This window comes from Parasteatoda tepidariorum, chromosome 10 (assembly GCF_043381705.1).
Source record: "Parasteatoda tepidariorum isolate YZ-2023 chromosome 10, CAS_Ptep_4.0, whole genome shotgun sequence".
NCBI classification, from domain to species: domain Eukaryota; kingdom Metazoa; phylum Arthropoda; class Arachnida; order Araneae; family Theridiidae; genus Parasteatoda; species Parasteatoda tepidariorum.
This window is the reverse complement of record NC_092213.1, coordinates 53,506,625-53,528,158: the sequence shown is the minus strand read 5'-3', so window position 1 is coordinate 53,528,158 and position 21,534 is coordinate 53,506,625. Positions and strand designations below refer to the sequence as shown.

General features: G+C 28.9%; 2 protein-coding genes across 5 annotated transcripts in view; both read right to left on the bottom strand.

The window, feature by feature from the left end:
* The window catches only part of LOC139426651 (amine oxidase [flavin-containing]-like), a 28,468-nt gene extending 22,630 nt beyond the window's left edge, over positions 1 to 5,838 (bottom strand). The window contains exons 1-2 of the mRNA XM_071186158.1: positions 5,734 to 5,838; positions 2,151 to 2,246 (exon numbers count right to left, since the gene is read on the bottom strand). Coding sequence (XP_071042259.1) covers positions 2,151 to 2,246; positions 5,734 to 5,823 — 186 coding nt within the window. The 5' untranslated portion in view covers positions 5,824 to 5,838. The remainder of the gene's footprint in view (positions 1 to 2,150; positions 2,247 to 5,733) is intronic.
* The window catches only part of LOC107456150 (amine oxidase [flavin-containing]), a 37,355-nt gene continuing 17,977 nt past the window's right edge, over positions 2,157 to 21,534 (bottom strand). The window contains exons 7-14 of one of the 4 annotated variants that reach the window (XR_011637883.1): positions 21,048 to 21,108; positions 20,824 to 20,915; positions 19,533 to 19,692; positions 17,576 to 17,687; positions 15,975 to 16,086; positions 13,585 to 13,682; positions 11,559 to 11,689; positions 2,157 to 2,245 (exon numbers count right to left, since the gene is read on the bottom strand). Coding sequence is in view for 2 of the 4 variants with exons in the window: in XM_071186159.1 (XP_071042260.1) it covers positions 10,097 to 10,240; positions 11,559 to 11,733; positions 13,585 to 13,682; positions 15,975 to 16,086; positions 17,576 to 17,687; positions 19,533 to 19,692; positions 20,824 to 20,915; positions 21,048 to 21,108 (954 nt within the window). In the remaining 2 variants the exon portion in view is untranslated. Of the gene's footprint in view, positions 2,246 to 9,997; positions 10,241 to 11,558; positions 11,734 to 13,584; positions 13,683 to 15,974; positions 16,087 to 17,575; positions 17,688 to 19,532; positions 19,693 to 20,823; positions 20,916 to 21,047; positions 21,109 to 21,534 lie in introns of those variants that run through there. The other 3 variants (XM_071186159.1, XM_071186160.1, XR_011637882.1) reach the window with 3 other exon arrangements.

The following is a 21,534-nucleotide window of genomic DNA, read 5'->3' as shown; positions in this document are numbered from 1 at the left end:
ATATATATATATAAAATTTGGTAGTTTTTTCATTGTACTTAGAGCATGGTGTAAAACCATTTATTTGATTAAATTTACTCTTCAGTTTTGTATTTCCATTAAATGTGCGGTAATAAAAACTATAATTTTGAAAAACAGTTTCCAGTAAAAAGTTATTATATGAACAGAAAAATTATGGTTTAAACACGGGCATATTTTAACCATACTTATGTTTTTAACAGAATAAGGTCATTACCATGCAATCCCAGATTCGTTTTATAAGTGTACAAACAATGAAACATAACGTCAACAATAAAGGCCACTGATAAACCACTAAGTCGAGAGGTTTCATCTGCGATATTCTAGTCGATATTCCATCTACTATTAACAATATTGATCTCGTATTATTTTCTTTACTATGGGTATTAATGCGAATTCCCCTCTGTCATTTTTTATGCAAATGTTTAATATATGTGCTACAAAGCTTGTGTTGTAAAATGTACAAGGTGTACCTTCTTAATTTTCAAACTACTGCACTTAGCTATAAATATTGTTACTATGTATAAAGTGGTTTAGTGTGACAAGATGAGACTTCCAACAATGCCACTAGGAGAAAACTTTGTTCCTATCTCTAAAACGGTACGAAATAAGGAAAAATTGAAATACAAATTTGCATAGCATTATGGATTTTGTGCAGTTAGATGCCGTGTGGATATTAAAGCTCAGAGAAAAATGTTTAAAACAACCGATCACGTCTGATATCTGAATAGATATAAAAAAAAATTTGTTTTAAGCAAAACAATTTAAGAATAAAGTGCATATAAATATTTTAGGAAAAAATCTTTTTTTTCTACGATCTTTTCTATTGTAAGTCATTTATTTCAATGTAGAATTAGATTTGAGGTTTTTAAAAATTGATTTTTATTTGTAAGAGGTTACGCTAGAACACCTTTCAAATGGTGATCAAATTGAAGGAAGTGATATGGTTGACTTAGATGAATTACCTTGTAAAAAGTATAAGATTGGCTTGCCTTGCAGATAAATTTTGGGTAATTGGGAAGCGTAAGCAAGCAGGAGATGGAGCCCGCTAGTTTTAATTGCTATTTATAATTTTTCCCTGAATTACAAAAAATGAAAATATAAGGACCCTGGATTCAAATCTCAACTGTAGTAATTGGCTTGTATGGCTATTGGCTTTTGCAGTGCTAAATTATTCCAAAGAAATAAGTACGCACAATTTTTAAGGAGCAATTGCTACTTGTAAGGCATGATCACCGTTTTTAATGTTCATTTTACATGAAGCAACAATAACGTTTAGATACTTTGTAGTACACTTGATAACACTAATTGCACCAACAATTCAGAAAATTCATGCCCAACGTTTAACTGATTTTTCTGAAACTTTCTTTCTCTGAAATATCGACTCATTTTTGAACCAGAATATCGATTTGCTAAAATAGTGGTAAGGTATTAAATTGAACCATATTTCCATTCAAATTGAACCATAGTATTGTACAATAAGACCTCAGATATAATTAGTATTCAATATGAACAATGTGATTAAACTTTACACTATATAAGGAGTTGAAAAATAAATTGATTTGTATTATTATTCACATTCGCCGACCGGTCTGTGTAGGATTCAGGGAACTGGCATTGCATCAGAAGGGTTCTGGGTACGAATCCCGGGCAAGGAATTGGTGTTCTTTCATTCTCTGTACTATCTTTCCTTACTGTAGGAGCAATATTGGCCCAATTAATATGATTCCAATGGAAATCTTCAATTCAGATGCCTATATGACGTAGGTCATTCCCCAGGCGTGCATTGGAAAAAAATTAATCACAAATCAAACTATCTAACAATAAAATAAAAAGCATTTTCTGTTAATTAAAAAAATTTTTATCAATGATTCATTTTCCATCATTTTTTACAAATGACTCTTAAGTTTTTGGAGAATTGTTTTTTTTATTTTTGCATGTAAAAATTACGTAATTTCTAGTAAAAAAAGGCTCCAAAGACTGCTTCGATTCATCTCTAAAATAAACTTTTTTGTCATTAATATTATTATTCATAGAGAAGTATGAAAATCTCAATAATAAAATATTAGATTATAAGGAAAACCCTTCCTGCTTATAACAGCCGGAAATTCAGTAACGAAAGTTATACTTACAAACTCCGTAAGAGTCCGTCCTCCGACTCTATCCCTTGCTTCAAGTACCAGAACGTTGACACCCGATTCATTTAGCCACTTTGCTGCGCTTAAGCCTGGTATAAAAAGAAATACCTCTTAAAATGAGCACATTTAATTATACGATAGTATATTATAATATGACAATATATGGTTACACAAACTAAGAAAAAAGTATAGTTAAAACTGTCAGAATATCTCAACATTTACCGCCTTTCTGACTCTATAAGAACACCAAAAAACTCTATGATTATTACAGAAGAGCTTCCGTAATGATTTCGGTAAAATTAACAAAAGATGGCTTTATAATGTATGACAAAATGAAAAAAATATGATAAATTCTTAGTATAATATAATATAATAATTCTTAGTATATAATAATTCTTAATATAATGATAAATTCCTTAAGTTTGATAAAATTCAGTAAATAAGGTCAAATTTAATATTTTTTCGTAATGCCTTAGAGTATGATATTAAATACTATTTATTCGGTTAAATTCAGTTACCATTTATTAGTCTTTTACAAAATGTGTGGTATTAAGAACTATAATTTTAAAAAACAGAATTTCCCGTAAACTGTTATGATGAGAGTTGAAAAATTACCAAAGAAATAATATAAATACAGTAAATTTTGGATCAAACTAATTTCAAATGATTTTCGCATTGCAAATAATCATGAAAAATTCTCGAAATTTCCAACTTTATGGTATCAATAGATATCTGAATTCAGCCCATATTGGACAAAACAGATTATTTCTTTAAATTTTATAACATTAATTCTTAACACATATAGGTGTTTCCCAAGCAATTTGATGATCACTTTTTAATCTGAAATCAGTTTTAAATCATTTTTCGTATTTCAAATAGTTATAAAAAAAATTGCAAAGTGTCCACCCTTATGGTACCAATAAACATCTGAGTTCAGAGCATATTGGACAAGACAAATTCTTTCCTTAGGTTTTTTTAAAAGCAATTTCCAGCACATATGACTGTTTCCAAGCAATTCGACGCTCTCTTTTTAATATCAAACCTGTCTTAAAGTATTACTCATCGGAAATAATTATTAAAAATTCGCAAATCGTCCACCCTTACGGTACCGATCAGCATACTCTGAATTCATCACGTCTTGGACAATACAAAGATATTTAGCCAATTTAGCCACAAAGCAAAGAATATTAGCAAAACTATGCGAAAATTTACAAATTCGAAAAATTTTGAATCTAGTTTCAGAAAACTTTATTCAGCAGCCCCCTATGCTAAAAATATCTATGTACTGAACTTGGCGTGTTTTGGATCTTTTTAATGTTTATATAAATATTAGTTTAAATACATTTGTGTTCTCAAATACATTTGTGTTCTCAAATACACTAGCTGTCACTTTTTACTTTTCGATCTGAAACCAGTTTTTTGATAACTTCACAAGGCAAAAACAAGTTCTTTCTAGCTATTGGGATTTGATTCGCTGTATGGATTTTTCATCTCGTTTTCCTTTACCTTTTAATAATAATGTAGTTTTTTAGATAGATTTAATTTAAGTATAATTTTATTTAATTTATTGTATTTTCTTATATATTAAATGCTTCTTGGCTTTTAAATCACAGTAATTTTTGAGAAAGTTTCTTCTGTCTGCATTTAGAACTAAATGAAATATGAATTATTTTATTTACTGCATTTTTTAAAAATTTTTGCATGGTACTTTCTCATTATCGTATCGCATTACATTATTACTTTAGTAATGTCTAATAGTTGAAAAACGTAATACGTAAAATTCTAATTTTTTTTAAATTGATTCTATTAGTAAACAAAAAATTACTTATTAAAAAAACCACTGCAGTTGTCAGGTAAGATTTAATAATCAAAAAATAAAATTATATTTGTAATAATGCTATTATTTAACAGAAAAATATCTTTAGTAAAAAAATAAGAGAATCTTTAATAAAAGTATTTTACAAAATATGTTAATGAAAAACTCTTTGGTAAAAATGTAAGTGCGAAAAGCAAATTATCGTTGTAAGTTAGGTACACTAGAACTATCCCATTGTGCTGTTTACAACGTTAAGATTTAACTAATACATATAAGTGTAAATAAACTTTCAAGGGCGTTTTTCACTAAATTGACAAATTAGTGTGCTTTATTATTTTGAATGGGGAGCAACCCTAAGGTATACCACTAATATACCAAATTTCAACCTATAGGGGAGAGTGGGGTCAATTGTAACATTTTTTACTTAACTATTTTCAACTAACAAAAAATCCAATATATTATTAGTATTAATTGACAGACGAGTAAAGTAGACTATCCTCTACTAGAAAAAAAATAAATACCTTATTTTAAATGTTATTATATTAGTTATTAGCAATTTTTGACAGCCGTGCACTTGTTACAATTGTCCCCACTTACGGGGTCAATTGTAACAGTTCATAAATTCAACTAAAACATAGTTAATTATACATATTATCATAGTTGTGATACATTTTTTTATTGATCAAAATAGTAGTGATATTTTAGGAGTAAAAATAATAATGAGCAGAGACCTAAAGGGATAAACTTTCAACTTTAAGGGGTTAAAAATTTTAATTTATGATGTGAAAGGTGACAAATAAAATAATGCACTTGCAACATAATATGAATAATATAGGAAACTATTGGTGGTTCTTAAAGAGTCAAGTAATGGTTTAATAAGTTACTATAATACAAGAACTAAAATATAAGAAGTAAAATGAATAAAAATTGTAAGATTCAATTCAAAATTGTGCTCTAAAATAACTGGTTTTTCTTTAAAGCACTTAAAAGTTTTTAAACAAAGCGGAATGTTAAATAATTCTCGGAAACTTCCAAGTGCCAAAAGTAAGAAAAAAACTAAGCTATAAAAATTGGTGTTAAATTACCGTCTTTAAAGTTAAGTAACGCAACAACAAAATAAAAACAAATTATTCATTGAGATGATTAATTATAATTTAATTACTAAAATGCAAGAACTGAAATTAATAAAAATTTTTAAGATGCGACTTAGAATTATACTTCAAAATTATACTTTAAAATGACTAATTTATCTTTAAAACACATAAAAATTTCAAGACAAAGGGGAATGTTATTTAATTCTCGGAATTATGCAAGTGCCAAAATTAAGAAAAAAACTAAATTATGATAATTAGTGTTAAAATAACAACTTTAACCTTAAGTTACGCTACAAAAAAAATTATTTATTTGTTAGATAATTTTTTTAGATGACTAGATACGAATTTTAAGATGATTAAATATCATTAATTCACTAAAATAGAAGAACTGAAATTCATAAAAATTGCATGATGCAATTCAAAATTAGACTTTGAAACAACTAATTTATCTTTAAAACACTAAAAACTTCCGACACAAAGCGAAATTCAAACTAATCTTTTTTAATTTTGCAAATGTCAATATTAAAAATAAAAAAATACAGTTATAATAACTAATGTTAAGTCACCAATATGCAAGAAACTTTTAAACGTTATTCTGAACTAACACCACAGGTAAGATTATTACAAAGATAAATAAATTAATAACAGTGCGGAATAGTAACTAAACGCTCAATCCTGCTCCAACAACTATAACTTGATCAACCATTTTTTTTATTTCTTTCAAGTGAGAGTCCAAGAAAGAAAGGAAACGATACATACAATAAGGCCCGAAACTGACATATCATTCGTTTATTTTTATTTCATGATGTCATGCGGAAAATCTAGATAACCTTGTCCGTCCGGTTTCGTGTAGGAAGTACCTATGTTTATATCTAGAATTTAACTGATAATTTATGAAAAAGAAATTAGAATATCAAATATCAAAATGCTATTTTTAAATGATCATTATTTAAAAACAGTATCAATTTTTCATTCTAAATATGTATGTACCTTAAATGAAAAAAATATCAACAAAAATTGTAAAACAAAATTTACATAATCATAAGGCGTTAAGAAGTTTCATAGAAGAAATAATAATTTACAAAACCCTTTTCCTTAATATTTTTCTTTAAATATTTCTTTTTTTTTCTTTCTTTAAAGGAAAAATTTCAGCTGTGTTTTGAGGCCGATGTCTAAGTCATACTCTCAACTGCAAGTAAAACAGTTATTTTCATGCATAAACAGTCGTCATCTAAGGAAAAAAAACTTTTCAGTTACGTTAAATTTAACTAACATTTCTATCCTTTTTCCCTTCGACTTAAGGATATTATCTTTGTATCATCGTTTAGTATTATTCTCTCATTGAAGAAAATATTGATGAGTTCCATTCATTTTATTACTTTATTATCGAAATATTGAGCCCTATAATTCGTGCGGAAATATTTTTAGAATTCTTTGATAAAGGTACGGAAATTTATTATAACTATATGTGCAAATTATACGGACAAACAAGGAAGACAGAAAAAAACACAGTTTAAAAAAAATGAGCTTTATATTTTTCTCCTTGCTTAACTAGAATTTTTCAAGTATCTGTATCTTATAAAACACTAATGCTCGTGTATATTGTTAAAAATCAGATAAAAAAAATTAAGAATTTAATTAAAAATTAAAAATTAATCAGATAAAATTAATTAAAATTAAAATCCAATTTGCAGTCTTTCGCTTGATCGCATAAGTACACATATTTACGAATTTTCGTATAAAACATACTTTCTCGGGTGGGAAACGATAAAATTAAACATATTAAGCTATAATTTGTAAAGAAATGAAAGATCAAAGGTGAACAGTTCATATAAACGAATTGCTCTACATTTTTGTTTTACTTACGTTGTTAGGAAGATGAAATAATAATTTAGAGCTATATTTTAGTTTTAATGATGCTCCATTATTAAAGCAAGAATAAGAGGCGTTTTATTTATTAAGATACTCCTGATATTTTTTTTTTTGAATCTTTATACATTTTACGAATTTATCGATAACTTGAATAATAAAAGACTTATACCGAAAAAGGTATGGTCAAAATTACCAGAATAATGTAAAATTTACCATGCTTCTGTCTCTCACTGTCTCTTTTATTACCAAAGCGCTTTGTTGATGATTTTAGTAACATTAACTGTAAAATTTGGTCTTACAATATGAGATGAAATTTGGTAGATATGGTTAAATTTAGTAATTTCATCATACTACCTTGGAACATGGTGTAAAACACATTTATTCGGCTAAATTCCCTTTCGTGGTTTAATTTTTTTTTACTAAATATGTGGAAATATGAACTATAATTTTGAAAGCCAGAATTTCTGTTAAGTTGTTATTATATGAACAAAAGAATTCTCAAATGAATGATTTATATACCGTATAATTTGGCTCAGCTAACTAGAATTAAGTTTTTTTTTTCTAGAATCATCGTTACCGTATAGTATGATAATTTTAACATAATATTTTTCTTCCTTTAAACCGTCTCTAAACATTGAAATGTATAGATGCGTACGCAAGGGAATTCTATGAATTATTTGTTTCTAATGTACTTTCTACGTACCATATGAATGCGCGTGAATCGAATCATAGTGTATATAAACTGAATAAAAAAAATTTAATAAAAGGTTTTATGGAACTGTGCTGCATATTTTCTGAACTTGATTCAAAAAGCTTGGCCGCCTACAAAACTAGACTAAAATACAGAAGATTCCAATGAGAGAGCTAAGCGAATGGTGGGTGGGTCTCCAAGTTATAGAAAAGTTTCTGTTCTTTATCAAAAAAGTTTTGAATTGTTCATTACCAGATTGGTAAAAAATTACCGATTTTTTTCTTGCTCCTATAGAGCCAGAAATACTGTAATTTTACGGGATTCTATTGGTTTTGACCAAACTTTTTTTCTCTGTGAAATTATTAAAAATAAATAAAAAGTGTATTTTTGTGTCTAAAGGCCTCAAGTTCTTGAATCCGAGAAATTGGAGGAATTTTTCTGTCCAAGAAATTGGATGATTCGTCGGCACTATCCAAGTTCTTGAATGTCACTGATTGGTGGGAAGAAAAACTTGCGCATGCGCATTGTTCATATTCAACATTATAAAACCATACTTACATGAGTTCAAAATTACTAAATAAATTAAAATAAAATCATAATAACACAAATAGACCGTAGCAGATCAGTTTATTTGGACTAAAATACATGAAAACAGACCACAAAAGGACGTAGTCTGATGCCTGTTTGTTGACGTCACAAAACCTAAGACGCTGATTGGTTAAGGGAGGAAAAACTTGGATGGAAAGTAGAACATTCTCTACTATCGTCCAAGGCTTTGGACCAACTTTAATGATTGTTTACGCAATCCAAGCTCAAAGCAAAACAATTTCCAGTGATATCAATCAATCTTCGTTCAAGAACTTGGATTGTCTAAATAGGACTTAAGACGCTATTGATTTTTTTTTTACTTTAACATCTTCATAATGGTACTGCTTACTAGTGAATGTCCGAAAAATTTTCAACAGTTTAGGAAAAAAAATTATAAAAAGGGGACACGATGGAAGCATTCAGTTTGCTGCGTACTACATAAAAATCTTCCATTTGTACTCACAAATATTCAAAATTAGTTACCAAGAATGTTAAAAGATGGCGCTGCTGACTAAAACACTCTAAAATAATGCATGTCAGACCAGGGCTCGAAAAACGACCCGTCTGCCCGTTCTCAGCGGTCAAAAACTCCCCGCGGACAACGAATTTCTCGAATCCGACGTCCGCACGGACAGCCATTTTCCCGTTAATGTTTGCGATACATTTTCAATTTTTGTTATCTTACAAGAGTCTAGCACCTCACTTCTAAAATGACCCTCTAATCTAGAAATACAGCACCATACTGCTCATGGTGAAATTGATGTTTTCTCTGTCTCCCGTATTGCAGCGGTTGAAAGGGACTTCTCAGCAATAAACTTACAAAAGAAAAAAAAATTACGTGCTGGTCTTAAACAAGAAGCGTTAAACGCAATTATGAACATCTACCTAAATGGAAAACCCTTTTCAGATTTTTATGCAGAAACCTCTGTAAATCATTAGCTTGATTGTGGAACTGGGAAACGTCATATTTGATTAATTTAAAAAACGCAGAACCCTCGGATAAACTGACATTCCAGATAATTTGACATTGGTCATTTAAATTATTTCATAAAAGAAATAAATTATTTCATAAAAGAAATAAATTAATTCATAAAAGAAATAAATTATTTTATAAAAGAAATACTAGGTTCCAATTAGTAACCTAGTATTCCTTTTATTACTGTATAATTCAATCCCAGTAACTACTAATTCATTGTGCAATTTATATAAATGTTTGTAATAAATAAGAGAAAATTATATTTTTATTTATTTAGAAGCGACGGGTTAGTTTCAAAGGATGACGGGTACATTGTTGGACAAGCCGTCCTCGGGGACGGGTAAAAGTTTTGAGTTTTTTCGAGCCCTGTGTCAGACCATTCCAACTGAAATATTTGTCAGTGCGTCTATGAATTTTGCTTTCACATAGCACAATTCTGTTGTTGCACAACATTATTCTATAACTTTATTTGGCAATTATTTCTTGATTGGCAACACTATCTACATATAAACAAACTTTTTTACTAATTTTAAAACATAAAGAAAGAAAGAACCTTTGACTTTGTAAGCGGACCTTAACAAACTCTACTCCTTCAGTTTTACTCTCATGCATTATTTAAATACCGGACAATTTTGGGAAACCTACCATAAATGTAACTCTTTCATATTTACTTTTTATTGCAAATTTGCCATCAAGTGCTTCTTAAAAATTATTCAGATGCAGATTCCAAATGATTTTTCCTGTAATTTTAAAAAGTGATCAATAAAAATATTTTTAAATTTATCGCAATGATAGAAACACGCACAAGAGTAAAAATATTTTTTATTTATAATTAGAAACAAAGTAGTTCTTAATAAATAACAAAATAAGCTCATTCAGCTTAGTTTGAAGCAAGAAAACAGATCACTTTTTTACAAATTTAGGACATTTCAGTATAGTTAGTGCTACTAATCCAAAAACAGTTAAGGTCATTAACTTCAAAAAAGTAGGCACGGATGGCGTATATTTCTCAAAAAAGCTAACTTCAAATGGTTTTGGTAAAACATCCTGAAAATCGAAAGCAGATTAAAATTTCTCATAAGCTTGATATATATACATAATTTGTTTTATTATTCTAAACTGAACGCTCTTTCTCACACTTTAATATTCTTTCTTATAAGCATTATTTTAAGTCTCTTAATCTATTTTTGGCTTCAAGTAATGCATTATTTAACATTTTTGATTTGATTTCTCCCTTTCATGGATGGAATCATGAGAAAGACTTTGTAGCTCGACCTCATTCATAGAGCAATTATAATTATCAAGATTTCCCTCATTTCCTGAAGAGAAACATTTTGGCAAAATTTTCGGCTGCACATTACACCATTCTAAATTAAATATTTGCAAGAGTGTATATTAATTTTGTCTTCAAACTGCGCTATATATGTTGTGGGAAATAGAAGTTATTTTGGAAGCATAGTTTAAATGTTTTCCATTAGTTGAACTAGTATATTAGTTTAAATTTGCGTTTGGCAAAAACAAAATATCTGGTTTTTTAAGCAAAACCCAGCAGAATTTATATTTTTTTATTCCTTTATTTTTTTCTTTATCGAATTTTCGAAATTTTTGTTATTTTTAGGCCTTAAATTGTAAGCCTCAAATTTAGCCCAATAATAATATAATATAGAAACCAAATTCGTCAAAAAAATCTATGTTGAGAAGTATAGCTCTATATTTTTTTATTCCTTATCCTAATTTACAGGTAGTATTTACTAATTGGCATATTTGCGATTAACTCTTTAAACCATTAAATTCCATTCAATTAGTTCTTTAATATGACCTTTTTTCCTTACAGTACAACGAATTTTGGCACTTTCTAGAAGAAAAAACGCTCTTGCATTGACTGTGTATTCCATATTAGTAATTTTTATTTTTTTTAAAGTTTTAGCCGTAAATAATAAGCTCCACTTAAACAGGTTTTTGAAATCAAAAATTAATTGTATAAAAACCATTGCCAATTCATGAACCAAAATTTTGCATAAAAATATTCAGTAACTTAATCAAAAATCATTTAAGGAGAAGCGTATTTTTAATTTTACCTAGTATAAAGTTACGAATAATAATATTAGTTACAAATAATATTATCAGTTATAAAGTTACAAACAATAAACTTGTAATCGCGAAAGGTGTAGCATTAGATGTATGGTGCATAGAAATTATAAAATGTTATATAGATACTTATGATATATATACTTATATATATATACTTATGAATATATACTTATGAATATATACTTATGAATATATACTTATGAATATATGCTTGTGAATAGTTATGAATATATGCTTGTGAATACTTATGAATATATACTTATGAATAACTTACTGATGATTCAGGTTCTCTTTGAAATACCTTATCTTGCGTTATCTTTCCCATCGCATAAAGTATTTCTCGGGCAGATCTCTCCCCAGCTTCAATGGCACCTTCCATGTAACCAGACCATTCTATTGCAGTTTCTGTACCAGCAAAATACATCCTGTCTATTGGTTCACGTATCACTCTGTACAATTAACCAAATAAAATTAAATTTATTGTTTAAAAAACGAAAAATATTATATATGAATGTAATATTGCTAATATGAATTACATTATGAACAACATTTCCACATCCATTTTCTTCTGGCTTGCTTTAAAATGTTCATTAAAATATTAAATGAGAAAAAAACACTATAGATGTTAGTTATTTAAATTAAATTTTACGTTATTTTTTGATATTATTTATAATTTCTATGTATTCCTTTGGCATTTATTAAGTTATAAATTCATTGCAAATGATAAAATACTAAAAATTATTAATCATTTTATTTCACTCAAATTTCAAGATTTGCATCTGACAAAAATATATAACGTTATTATTTTACTTATAAAAATGTAGAAAGTTTCTTCTGCAATGAATTTTCTTGCGTTTCTCCTAAATTAAGTTTTAAACAAATTCTTTTAGTTATTTAGTTAAAATTCTTGATAAATTTATATTTCTCCAATTATTAGTTTAAGAAAACTAATTTCCAGAAAATATAAGGTGAAAAAGATATCTATAACTGAATATTTGCTTCGTTTGCTTATTTCAGCAATCGATTTTCTCAAAAAAATTTCTTTAAAATCATTTTAAGACAAAAATTTGTTTTTAAATTAATTTAGTGAAAATAAGAATTCTGGGTTGCATCGGGATGACCACTTTTTCTCTAAAATTAAAACTGCAAGAATTACATAAAATCAGAGAACAATTTTAGAATTTGTGATCATTTCTTTGAAATATTAACTACTTATTTTCGACTTTAAAAACCAACCGCAATCTGGAAAATATTGTCAGAATAGTTTAGATACGTGAACGGTAGAAGGCTTAAGCCCTTTAATCTTAATTTAACTTTTTGCTCATTTTCTTATATCTCTGGAATAATTTAAGAGGATCTAAAAAAAAATTTGCATAATTCTTTAATTGCAACTTGTGCAGAAGGGAACTGAATATGCCTAATCATGTGCTTTAAATCAGATTTAATTGGACACCTATAAGATACGTAACGTGCATGTATCGAACCTGATTGACAATTAACAAACGACAACGCAATTCTGAATTAACAAACGACACGATCTACCGTGATCTTGCATGTATCTAATAAAAACACTCACTTAATAAAAAAGGATTCAATGCAAAAAACGTATTTTTTATAATTATTTTATAAATGTTTTGTTTAATTCCAACAATACTTCCTACACTTAAAGTTTAAAACTCAAATTGCCATAAAGCTATATAGTACATTTTGTTTAAATTTTGCTAAAAAATTCTAAATTTGTTAAACATTATCGACAAAAAAAATAAATTCCTTGTTACCAATGTGAAAATAGATGTTATAGTTATTATAAAAATCAACATAATTGTTCATAAATGTGCTATACAATACGCAGAGCAACGAATTCTGGTAAATTAAATTCTTTTACTGCATGGTATGAGATTTATGGTAATAAAAACCATGATTCTGGTTAATGAAACCTAAATATATTGTATTTATATACGTATCCATCGATAATTTTTCTGCCCATATGGCAATGGCTTACCGGAAATTCTGGTTTTCAAAATACTTGTTATTGCCAAACATTTGGTCAAGAATACAAAACTGAAAAGTAAATTTAAACAAATAAATGGTTTTCATGCCATGCTCATATAAAATTGTATCAGAATAAAATTGCCAAATTTTATCACAGATTTTAACACTAACTACTTCGGCAAAAATTACCGAGCTTATTGTTGTAGAGCCAGAAACACGGAAAATTTTACCATATTCTGGTAGTTTTAAACATACTTTTTTTCTCGGGTTAACATAGATTTATTCAAGTTATGATTTTAAGAATTAACCTTCCATAACGTGTGAAAAACCCCGGTGGGTACATAGCTGTATAACATCCTCCAGAATATTGTTCTTCCATCCAGTTCTTCTCTTCATAGTGAATTGGCTGAAAATACAATTTCATAAAAACTTTTTGAACATACTTATTTCTAAAATTGCATATGTGAGCCAAGCCGTTAAGTACTTTAACGGCATAACTTTACGAAAAGTTAATACTTTTGTACAAATTTAACTGTTCTAATTTTTTATTATTAATTTTTTTAATAAAAGGTAATAAATATTTCATAGAGATATAACCTTTGGCAAAATAATCACTTGAACACTTTATCTGTGCATTTTAACTATAAACAACAATTTTAAATAAAAATACATTTATCTTACAAAATTATCTAAAATTAGTTATTGTAATCCGGACCACATTTAAATCTCTGAAAATGGGTAAAAAATATTTGTATTGTAATTTTAAATAGCAGTTTACGCAAACTATTATTATGTTATAAATTAATGTAACTACTGTATGTAATTGTAACTATATTATAGGAAGTTACAGAAAATTGTAATTATTAATTTTATTTCTTCGATGTCGATAAAAGCAGTGGATTTGTGATAATAACGCTCATCTCCAATTTCTCATAACTTATATCCCAATAACGGAATAAAGGAAAAGAGACTCCTTGAAAAGATCGGAATTTCTGAGCGAAACTAAGTAACATTGGACAAGGCAATCTCTTCTGATGACGAGAATCGGATTACCCGGCAATTGATGATACTAAGAACATTTTAAATCAGTTCTGTATTTCGTGATGAAGAAAAGAAATATACGAATCAACCAGTTTCTGTTGTCAATTGAACGGCTACTTTATCTCATAAGCCATCCCGACTTATAGCCATGGTATTAAGTGTTAACTACCTTTTGAATCATTCATTTCATATAAAAAAAAAACAAATGTAATAGTGTTCTGGAAAGTATAAATTCCCACCATAAATAGGAATATTTTTGTCTCTTTTTTATTCATGTATATATCGTATAAGCAAGAAGACGAAAAAGTAGAAGTAGCAGTAGCACTTTTATTTACGTCTCACTAGAGCTACATAATGGGCAGTTGACGACTGTCTGAGAAATATCCCTGAGGATGATCCGAAAAATTGCGATTTAAATTTTCATTCTCTTCAGAGGAAATGGCTTTCCACCACCCTTTGGTATCTTAAACATCTGCTCTCGAAGTCGTGCACTTTATGGTAGAACATTTTAACAAGAACCGATACCTCAGTCCCTTCATTGGCTAATTAAAGTGGTCACCCACCTGCTCACTGACAGCAACCAGTGGTGCTTGACTTCGGAAGTCTACTATGAACCATGTCTTCTCATCGTTCACTGTTTGACGAAGGTGAAAGAAGCGAGAAAATAAATGTAAAGCATTGTTTTTTTATCTTAATATTAACTTTATATCAGAGTTTTTTGAAAAATGTGACAACATTTCTTAAGCATTTAGAACATTGAATTATATTACAACTAAGTATAATTTTGTAGGAATGTTGTAAAAAGGAAAAGTTGGCATATGTGTTAGTGTTTCGAGTGGAGTAGCGATAGCAGCGCCATCTTTCCAGATTATAAGGATTATAAATCAAGGTAAGAAGAGTTCACTGTAGAATGTGTTGCGAACAACTCATAAAACAGTTCGCATGAGAGCATTTAAAGTTGATGTAAAGTCATACGAAGATGAATAACTCTAGAACAGAATAACGCATGTTAGTACAATTTTAGTATTTAGAAGGCGAGTGTAACCTGAACATATATCTTAAAATATTTGCTGCTAATGGCAAACTCTGTATAACACAAACAATTGCCAACATTGAGCATAAAAGTTTTCCTGGAAGACCTACATCAATACTGGTTTTGCCAAGGCACAAGGTAAACGAATGGGATGATTTTCTATGAGCTGACACGGATAGAGATGCAATCATATTCTGACACAATACTTTGTGTTAATGTATTTTTAATGCATCCATTTTAGCTCGACTTTACATTCACTTCAAATGTTCTAATGTGAACTCACAAATCTATGCTTAGTAATTTCTCGCACCTGAATTTCAAATTTTGAATAACGGTGCTGTTATCCTTACTGTATTATGATTCTATTAAACTTATCGACATTTTACGTGGCCGAATATTATGTTTGACACCAAGTCGTTTTAAAATGTGAATAAAAATGAATATTGGTTTCAGTTTTAAAATATCTCAAATGGGATATTTAATAAAAAAATTAAGTATATAATACAGTATTTCATACAAGTTTCAAAGAACTATTTTCATAAAAAAAGTGAAAGCTTTCGATTTTTTAAAAACTTTTTCAAGCAAAACAACACATAAAATCTCATTAATATATTAAATATTTACTTCAAGAAACTCTTGAAGACCTGTTACTTCAGCGAAGCTCTTAGCTACCATAATTTTTCTTTCTTCCACACTTAGTTGACACAAACGACGAAGCTTATCTGAACAAATAAACCTAAGAAAATACAAAACAGATTTTAAAAGTAAGATAGTAATCCCATATATAAAAAAAGAACATTTAGCATAATAAGATGCTAGATTAAAAAGCGTGGGCAACAGCATCAACGTGTTTCAAAATCTCTTTAAGGATTTTTTAGGTAAATGATTGCTAAATAAATTTCAAATAAATTATTACTAACTATTTTTCAAGCTTTAATAACTATTATTTTTATTATTTCGGCTAAAATATTTTTTTCAGGTATTCTAATATGGCCTTAATTAACTTCGATTCTTAAAATAGATTTGAAAAACTGTGTTGAATTAATTATCATCAATTAACTTTTATTAATATTTGTTGCCGTTTCCTGTAACATTTAGTTACGCAAAACCCGTCTTCAGAAGCTCAACTCATCAAAATAAAGATATACTATGTTAAGTATTCTTAAGCTTGATGCCATTGTCCGCGGCCAGTTTATGATAATGACGCAGCCCTCACATGCCTTTCACGTCGATTTCTGAACTTATCTGTCAAAACGAATTAAAATAATTGGGCACTTACAACTCAAGAAGAAGTGAAGTGATTATTATTAATCATGTGATGTGAATCAGATTTAATTGGATATCTGTAAGCGAAGTCACATGTCGAACGTGATTGGCTTCTGAGTCGACAAATGTCATGATTTTCCTACGGCGACGTCACTTACAGGTACCGTATTATTTTTTAAAGAACGAGAAATAAACTACGTTTTTCTTTAAAAAGAGCTATAAGCTAGCTAACATCACCGACGCCATCTTTCAAATCGTTGAAAAGAAAAATTGCCTGCAATTGGGTATAATATGAAAAAAGCACAACTACTTCCACTTACTAGGAATAACATTTACCTTTTAGTTTAATTAATAAACTGAGTTTTAAATATGCTTACTAAATTCATAAACTTCGGTAAAACAACAATATAAATTATTTCCAAAGGAACTAGACTAATACAATTCCAACCTGGCGAGTAGNCCTACGAAATTCTTTCTTCTGACACTCTACGGATATGACTGTTCCTGGAGTGTTCGGAATGTTTTGGGATGTCTTTAGGACGAAATTTGCTGTATGGGGTATAATGCAAAATGACCGAACGAAATTAACTCCATAATTGACCTAATGCTTAACCTATGCAAAAATTTCACTATTTAAACAAAGGAATAATTGAAATTTTTGAATGATTTTTCGTAACGGTATCTAAAATTGTCCCTGTCACTTATTCAAATTTTAAAACGTCGGCACAAAGAGAGCTAGAACATATTCCCTATTTTTACTCTTAAAAACAAAATAATTAATTTTAAGTGGAACACCTCCCATCGAAATTCTCCATGGCCATCGGGCACCAGAACTTCGGGCAAATCTTGTTATCAAGACTTTTGGAGGACTCTAATCTTTTCACTAGCACTGTATGCATAAACACGACAACAACAACTATAACAATTAATTTTAAGCGTAGTAAATTATTAGTATTAACAGCTTAATTAACCCAATAATAGCTGGAAAAGTGTCATCTGGTTTTGTATCATCAAGCGTAAAATTTACTGGAAAATCTAGGCCACCGTCAATCGAAAATGATCCACAAAGCCCTGGAAAGAAATTTAAAATATAATTTATATATCTTTTAATCTCTTGTTAATCTCTTTTAATCACTGAAAAAAATTATATTCACATTATTTACTTAACCAAACTTACGAGTAAGATTTTTTTAACAATCAGATTCTTGACATTAATCAATCTGATTCATCAACAACTTAAAAAGTAATTACTATAGAATATATGAATCATGTTTTAGGAAATGATATTTTTAAAATTGTAATTTCTGAATCAGAATTAAAAACTGTATCAATTAACCAGATTTAAAAAAAAAACCTTATTAATCAGATATACATGCATAAAAATTAAGGTTTATCATTTAAGTTTTAAGAATTGAAGGAAAAATCAGATTTTTAAAAATTCAAATTCAGATTATATTATTCGCGAATTCAACAGAAATAGGTACTGCCCATCGGTAACGGAAAAAATACCCAGATTTTTACTAGATTTTATCGCATCTATTCGAATTTTATGACATCAAATAATATTTTTCTAGAGGCGTTTGGAATATTTCTGTAACATAATGCAAATCTATTTTCTCCCGCGGAGTAAGATAAGTTGGAGTAGAAAAAACTTCACAAAGTGATGATAACTTTGATATTTTGTACTAAATTTTTGTAAGTTATGCATTTTGTGCTACTCGTGCAGCAAAATATTGCCAAATGAATCAAAATCGAAAAACGCTAGTGCAGCTGAGATTTCAGGATTAATAAAATCAAACACAACATGAAGGACCAGCTTGTTTTCATTGTTGAGCAGTATATTAAGCATTGTTAAGTAATTCCCTACTTTGAAGATCTAAATCGGACCCACAAATCACGTGATTAAACACAATAAGACCTACTGTCTAAAAAAAGCCTAACGATTTTACCATTCTTACAAAAATTTTATTGAAAATTTCGCCAAAATATGCGAAAGCGCCAACATAGCCAAGGAAGCCATTTATCCAATATGCTATTCCATACAAAACCTCGTATCATATACATTATCTGTCAATCAAATTTATCAATGTTTAATTAAGGATCTGGGTAGTCTATCGAAATTATTTCCAGTGAAATTTTTGAATTACAAAGCGTCCTTGTGGGAGTTTTAAATAAAGTATCGGCAACGTAACCCAGAAAATCACAGAACTCGCAAGTAGGATATTGAAAAAGAGAGGTGACACTGTTGTCGAAATTTAATGTACATATAGCGATCGATCTAGTCGAGTTCGGTTTACTACATTCCTATGAAACGGACAGAGGCGTTCTAACACCCAAAATTATATTTACAAAAGGTGATCAACGAGCGATTGGATTAAAATGGGAATTGCCAGTAGCAAAAATGGATCTCCATATTATCAAAGTGGAAAGAATGACCTGTCGACAGAATCCGTTGGGTCAGAAAACCATAAGATATATGACAGTTGCAAGTTGGGTGAAAGTGTTAGTGCTGGTTGGACTGAGATTGCAGATTTGTACGTTCATTAATTTTTCAACATCACGTTAACATCGGGAACATTTTTCAGAAAACCGATGATTGTTCCTCAAAATTTTGAACATTTATCAAACGGTGTGGCAAATACTGAAGAAAAGTCTTAAGATGAGAAACCATTAGTGATTAGAGCACTAGGGCACTCAATCGCTTACTCCAATTAACTACACTTAGCGGCATCATAAGGCTTCCAGACATCTGGTACGTGACTTTGCAGAGGATTGCATTGAGGGAATTTTATCCAATTCAGCATATATTTTCATTAAAAAATGCTATTATTTTATTTGGATTCCTCGTATAATTACATAATAAGGAGTAATTAAATTTGTGGTGTAGTTATAAAGTAGATTTTATTCGACCATTACCTTCACTGCGCCAGAAAGGTTTGGAATAATAGACGACGACTTTCATGACTGATCCCATTGGAGCTCTTTGGATCAACTGGTTTCGCAAAGATGGCAACTCTGGTGTGTAGTGAATTTTCATTTGCAGTACAGGTGGTAATGCAAGAATCACATACTTGGTCTAAAATTAAAAAAAGAAAATTGCACAATTTAAAGGAAAATGCATTGCAACTTTCTTACACCATTGCATTTGAAAATATATGAAAAGTTTTCTCAATGCTTAGTATATATTTAAATGAAATTAAAACAACGATTGCAAAAACATAGCGTTTATAAGTTTAAGAAAAAAAACTTTCTAAGTCATTTGAATGATTTGATTAAAATAAGATTGAATATGTTTTTACAAATTGAATATGTTTTTAGCATCATTTTTATTAGATGGTAAACTATTGTGTGAGAATTAATATATATACAATGCGCAAAAAACCGAAACTAATGAAAAACTTTTGATCTAAAGATAGAATTTGGATGTACTAAGTGTACTTTGGATGTGCTTATATTAGAAGCGCTAACTTAAAATGGGCTATTGTATTGTACAGATGTATATTAAGTTACGAAGTGAGGCAAATTTTTCATCCAAATCCATCGAAACAAAATTCATTGAAAGTACTTTTATAAAGCCCAGCTATTATCTGAGAAACAGGTATGGTAAAAACTACCAAAATGTGGTAAAATGTTTCGTGTTTCCGGTAGTAAGGGAAGACCAAAAAAGCTTAATATTTTTTACGGAAGCGCTTTGGTGATTATTTTGGTAAAATCATAACAAAAGAGTAAAGGTAAAGCAATAAAATATGATTTTATAGAATATAATAAAATTTAGTAAACGTTGTAAAATTAAGTGATTTTTATCATGATAACTTAGAGCATGACATAAAAATAATCTATTCGGTTGAATTTACTTTTCAATTTTGTATTTTTCACTGTATTTTTCGTATGTGGTTAAAGAATTATAATTGTAAATTCCGGTAAACCGTTACTATATGAACCAAAAAAATTACAAAATGAATGATTTAAGTACCGTATATTTTAGTTTTATGAATAGAATTATGTTGTTGTTTTTTTGCCAGAAATGCTATAACCATAAAGTATGATAATTTCGCTGGTTCAAAACTAAAACGACACATATGCAAACGTATTATGCTTGCATATGTGTTGTTTTAGTTTTGAACCAGTGATTTAACCAGATTTCTTTTTCTCTGTGTGAAATTTTATGAAATTTCACATTTTAGATAAATTTAGAGTAACAGCGTACCTTGTATTCTTTACCATTCAGTGTTTTTACAGTCACAACGTCTTTTGAACTTTGATCAATTCCAACAACCGGACTTTCTTCAATAACAGCATCTTTAAGACAATAAACTGGTGTAATTACTGTGAAATTGTGCAAAAAAGGAGTTGGTCTTCAAGTGAAATATAAGAGAAATAATAAACTACATTGAAAAATGAGCATTCTTAAACTTGAAACAAACTGATTACCTCCTAACTTTTCAGCTATTTTTTTACTAATCTGTTGCGAGCCTCCCTTAAATTTTCTTTCCTATTAAGACAGAAAATTGAATCAGTCAATATGTCTGATATTAAAATTACAAACTCATTCTTAATAAATTATTAAATTTTATGTCCTTAATTTTTATGCTTTATGTTTACTGAAATTTTATGTCTTATTAGGCTAAGAAAAGATCCTAAAACTTTTACAGCAGAAATTAAATGTCTTAAATTTTACAAGCAATAATTATGTCTAAAAATATTAAATTTACTTATGAAAGAAAAACAAATCTAAACTGTTGTTGCTAGCTTCGAATCCCAGATCTTATAGCACACTATACCATTCCCATAAAATTAAATACCTCCATAAAAAAGTTCACAAATTTAATAGAGTTTTGTAAAATTTTATTTATATATTTATTTTATAACCATCTTTGAGCAGCCGACTTAATTTTGGGTTTACAATTTTGCAATTTTT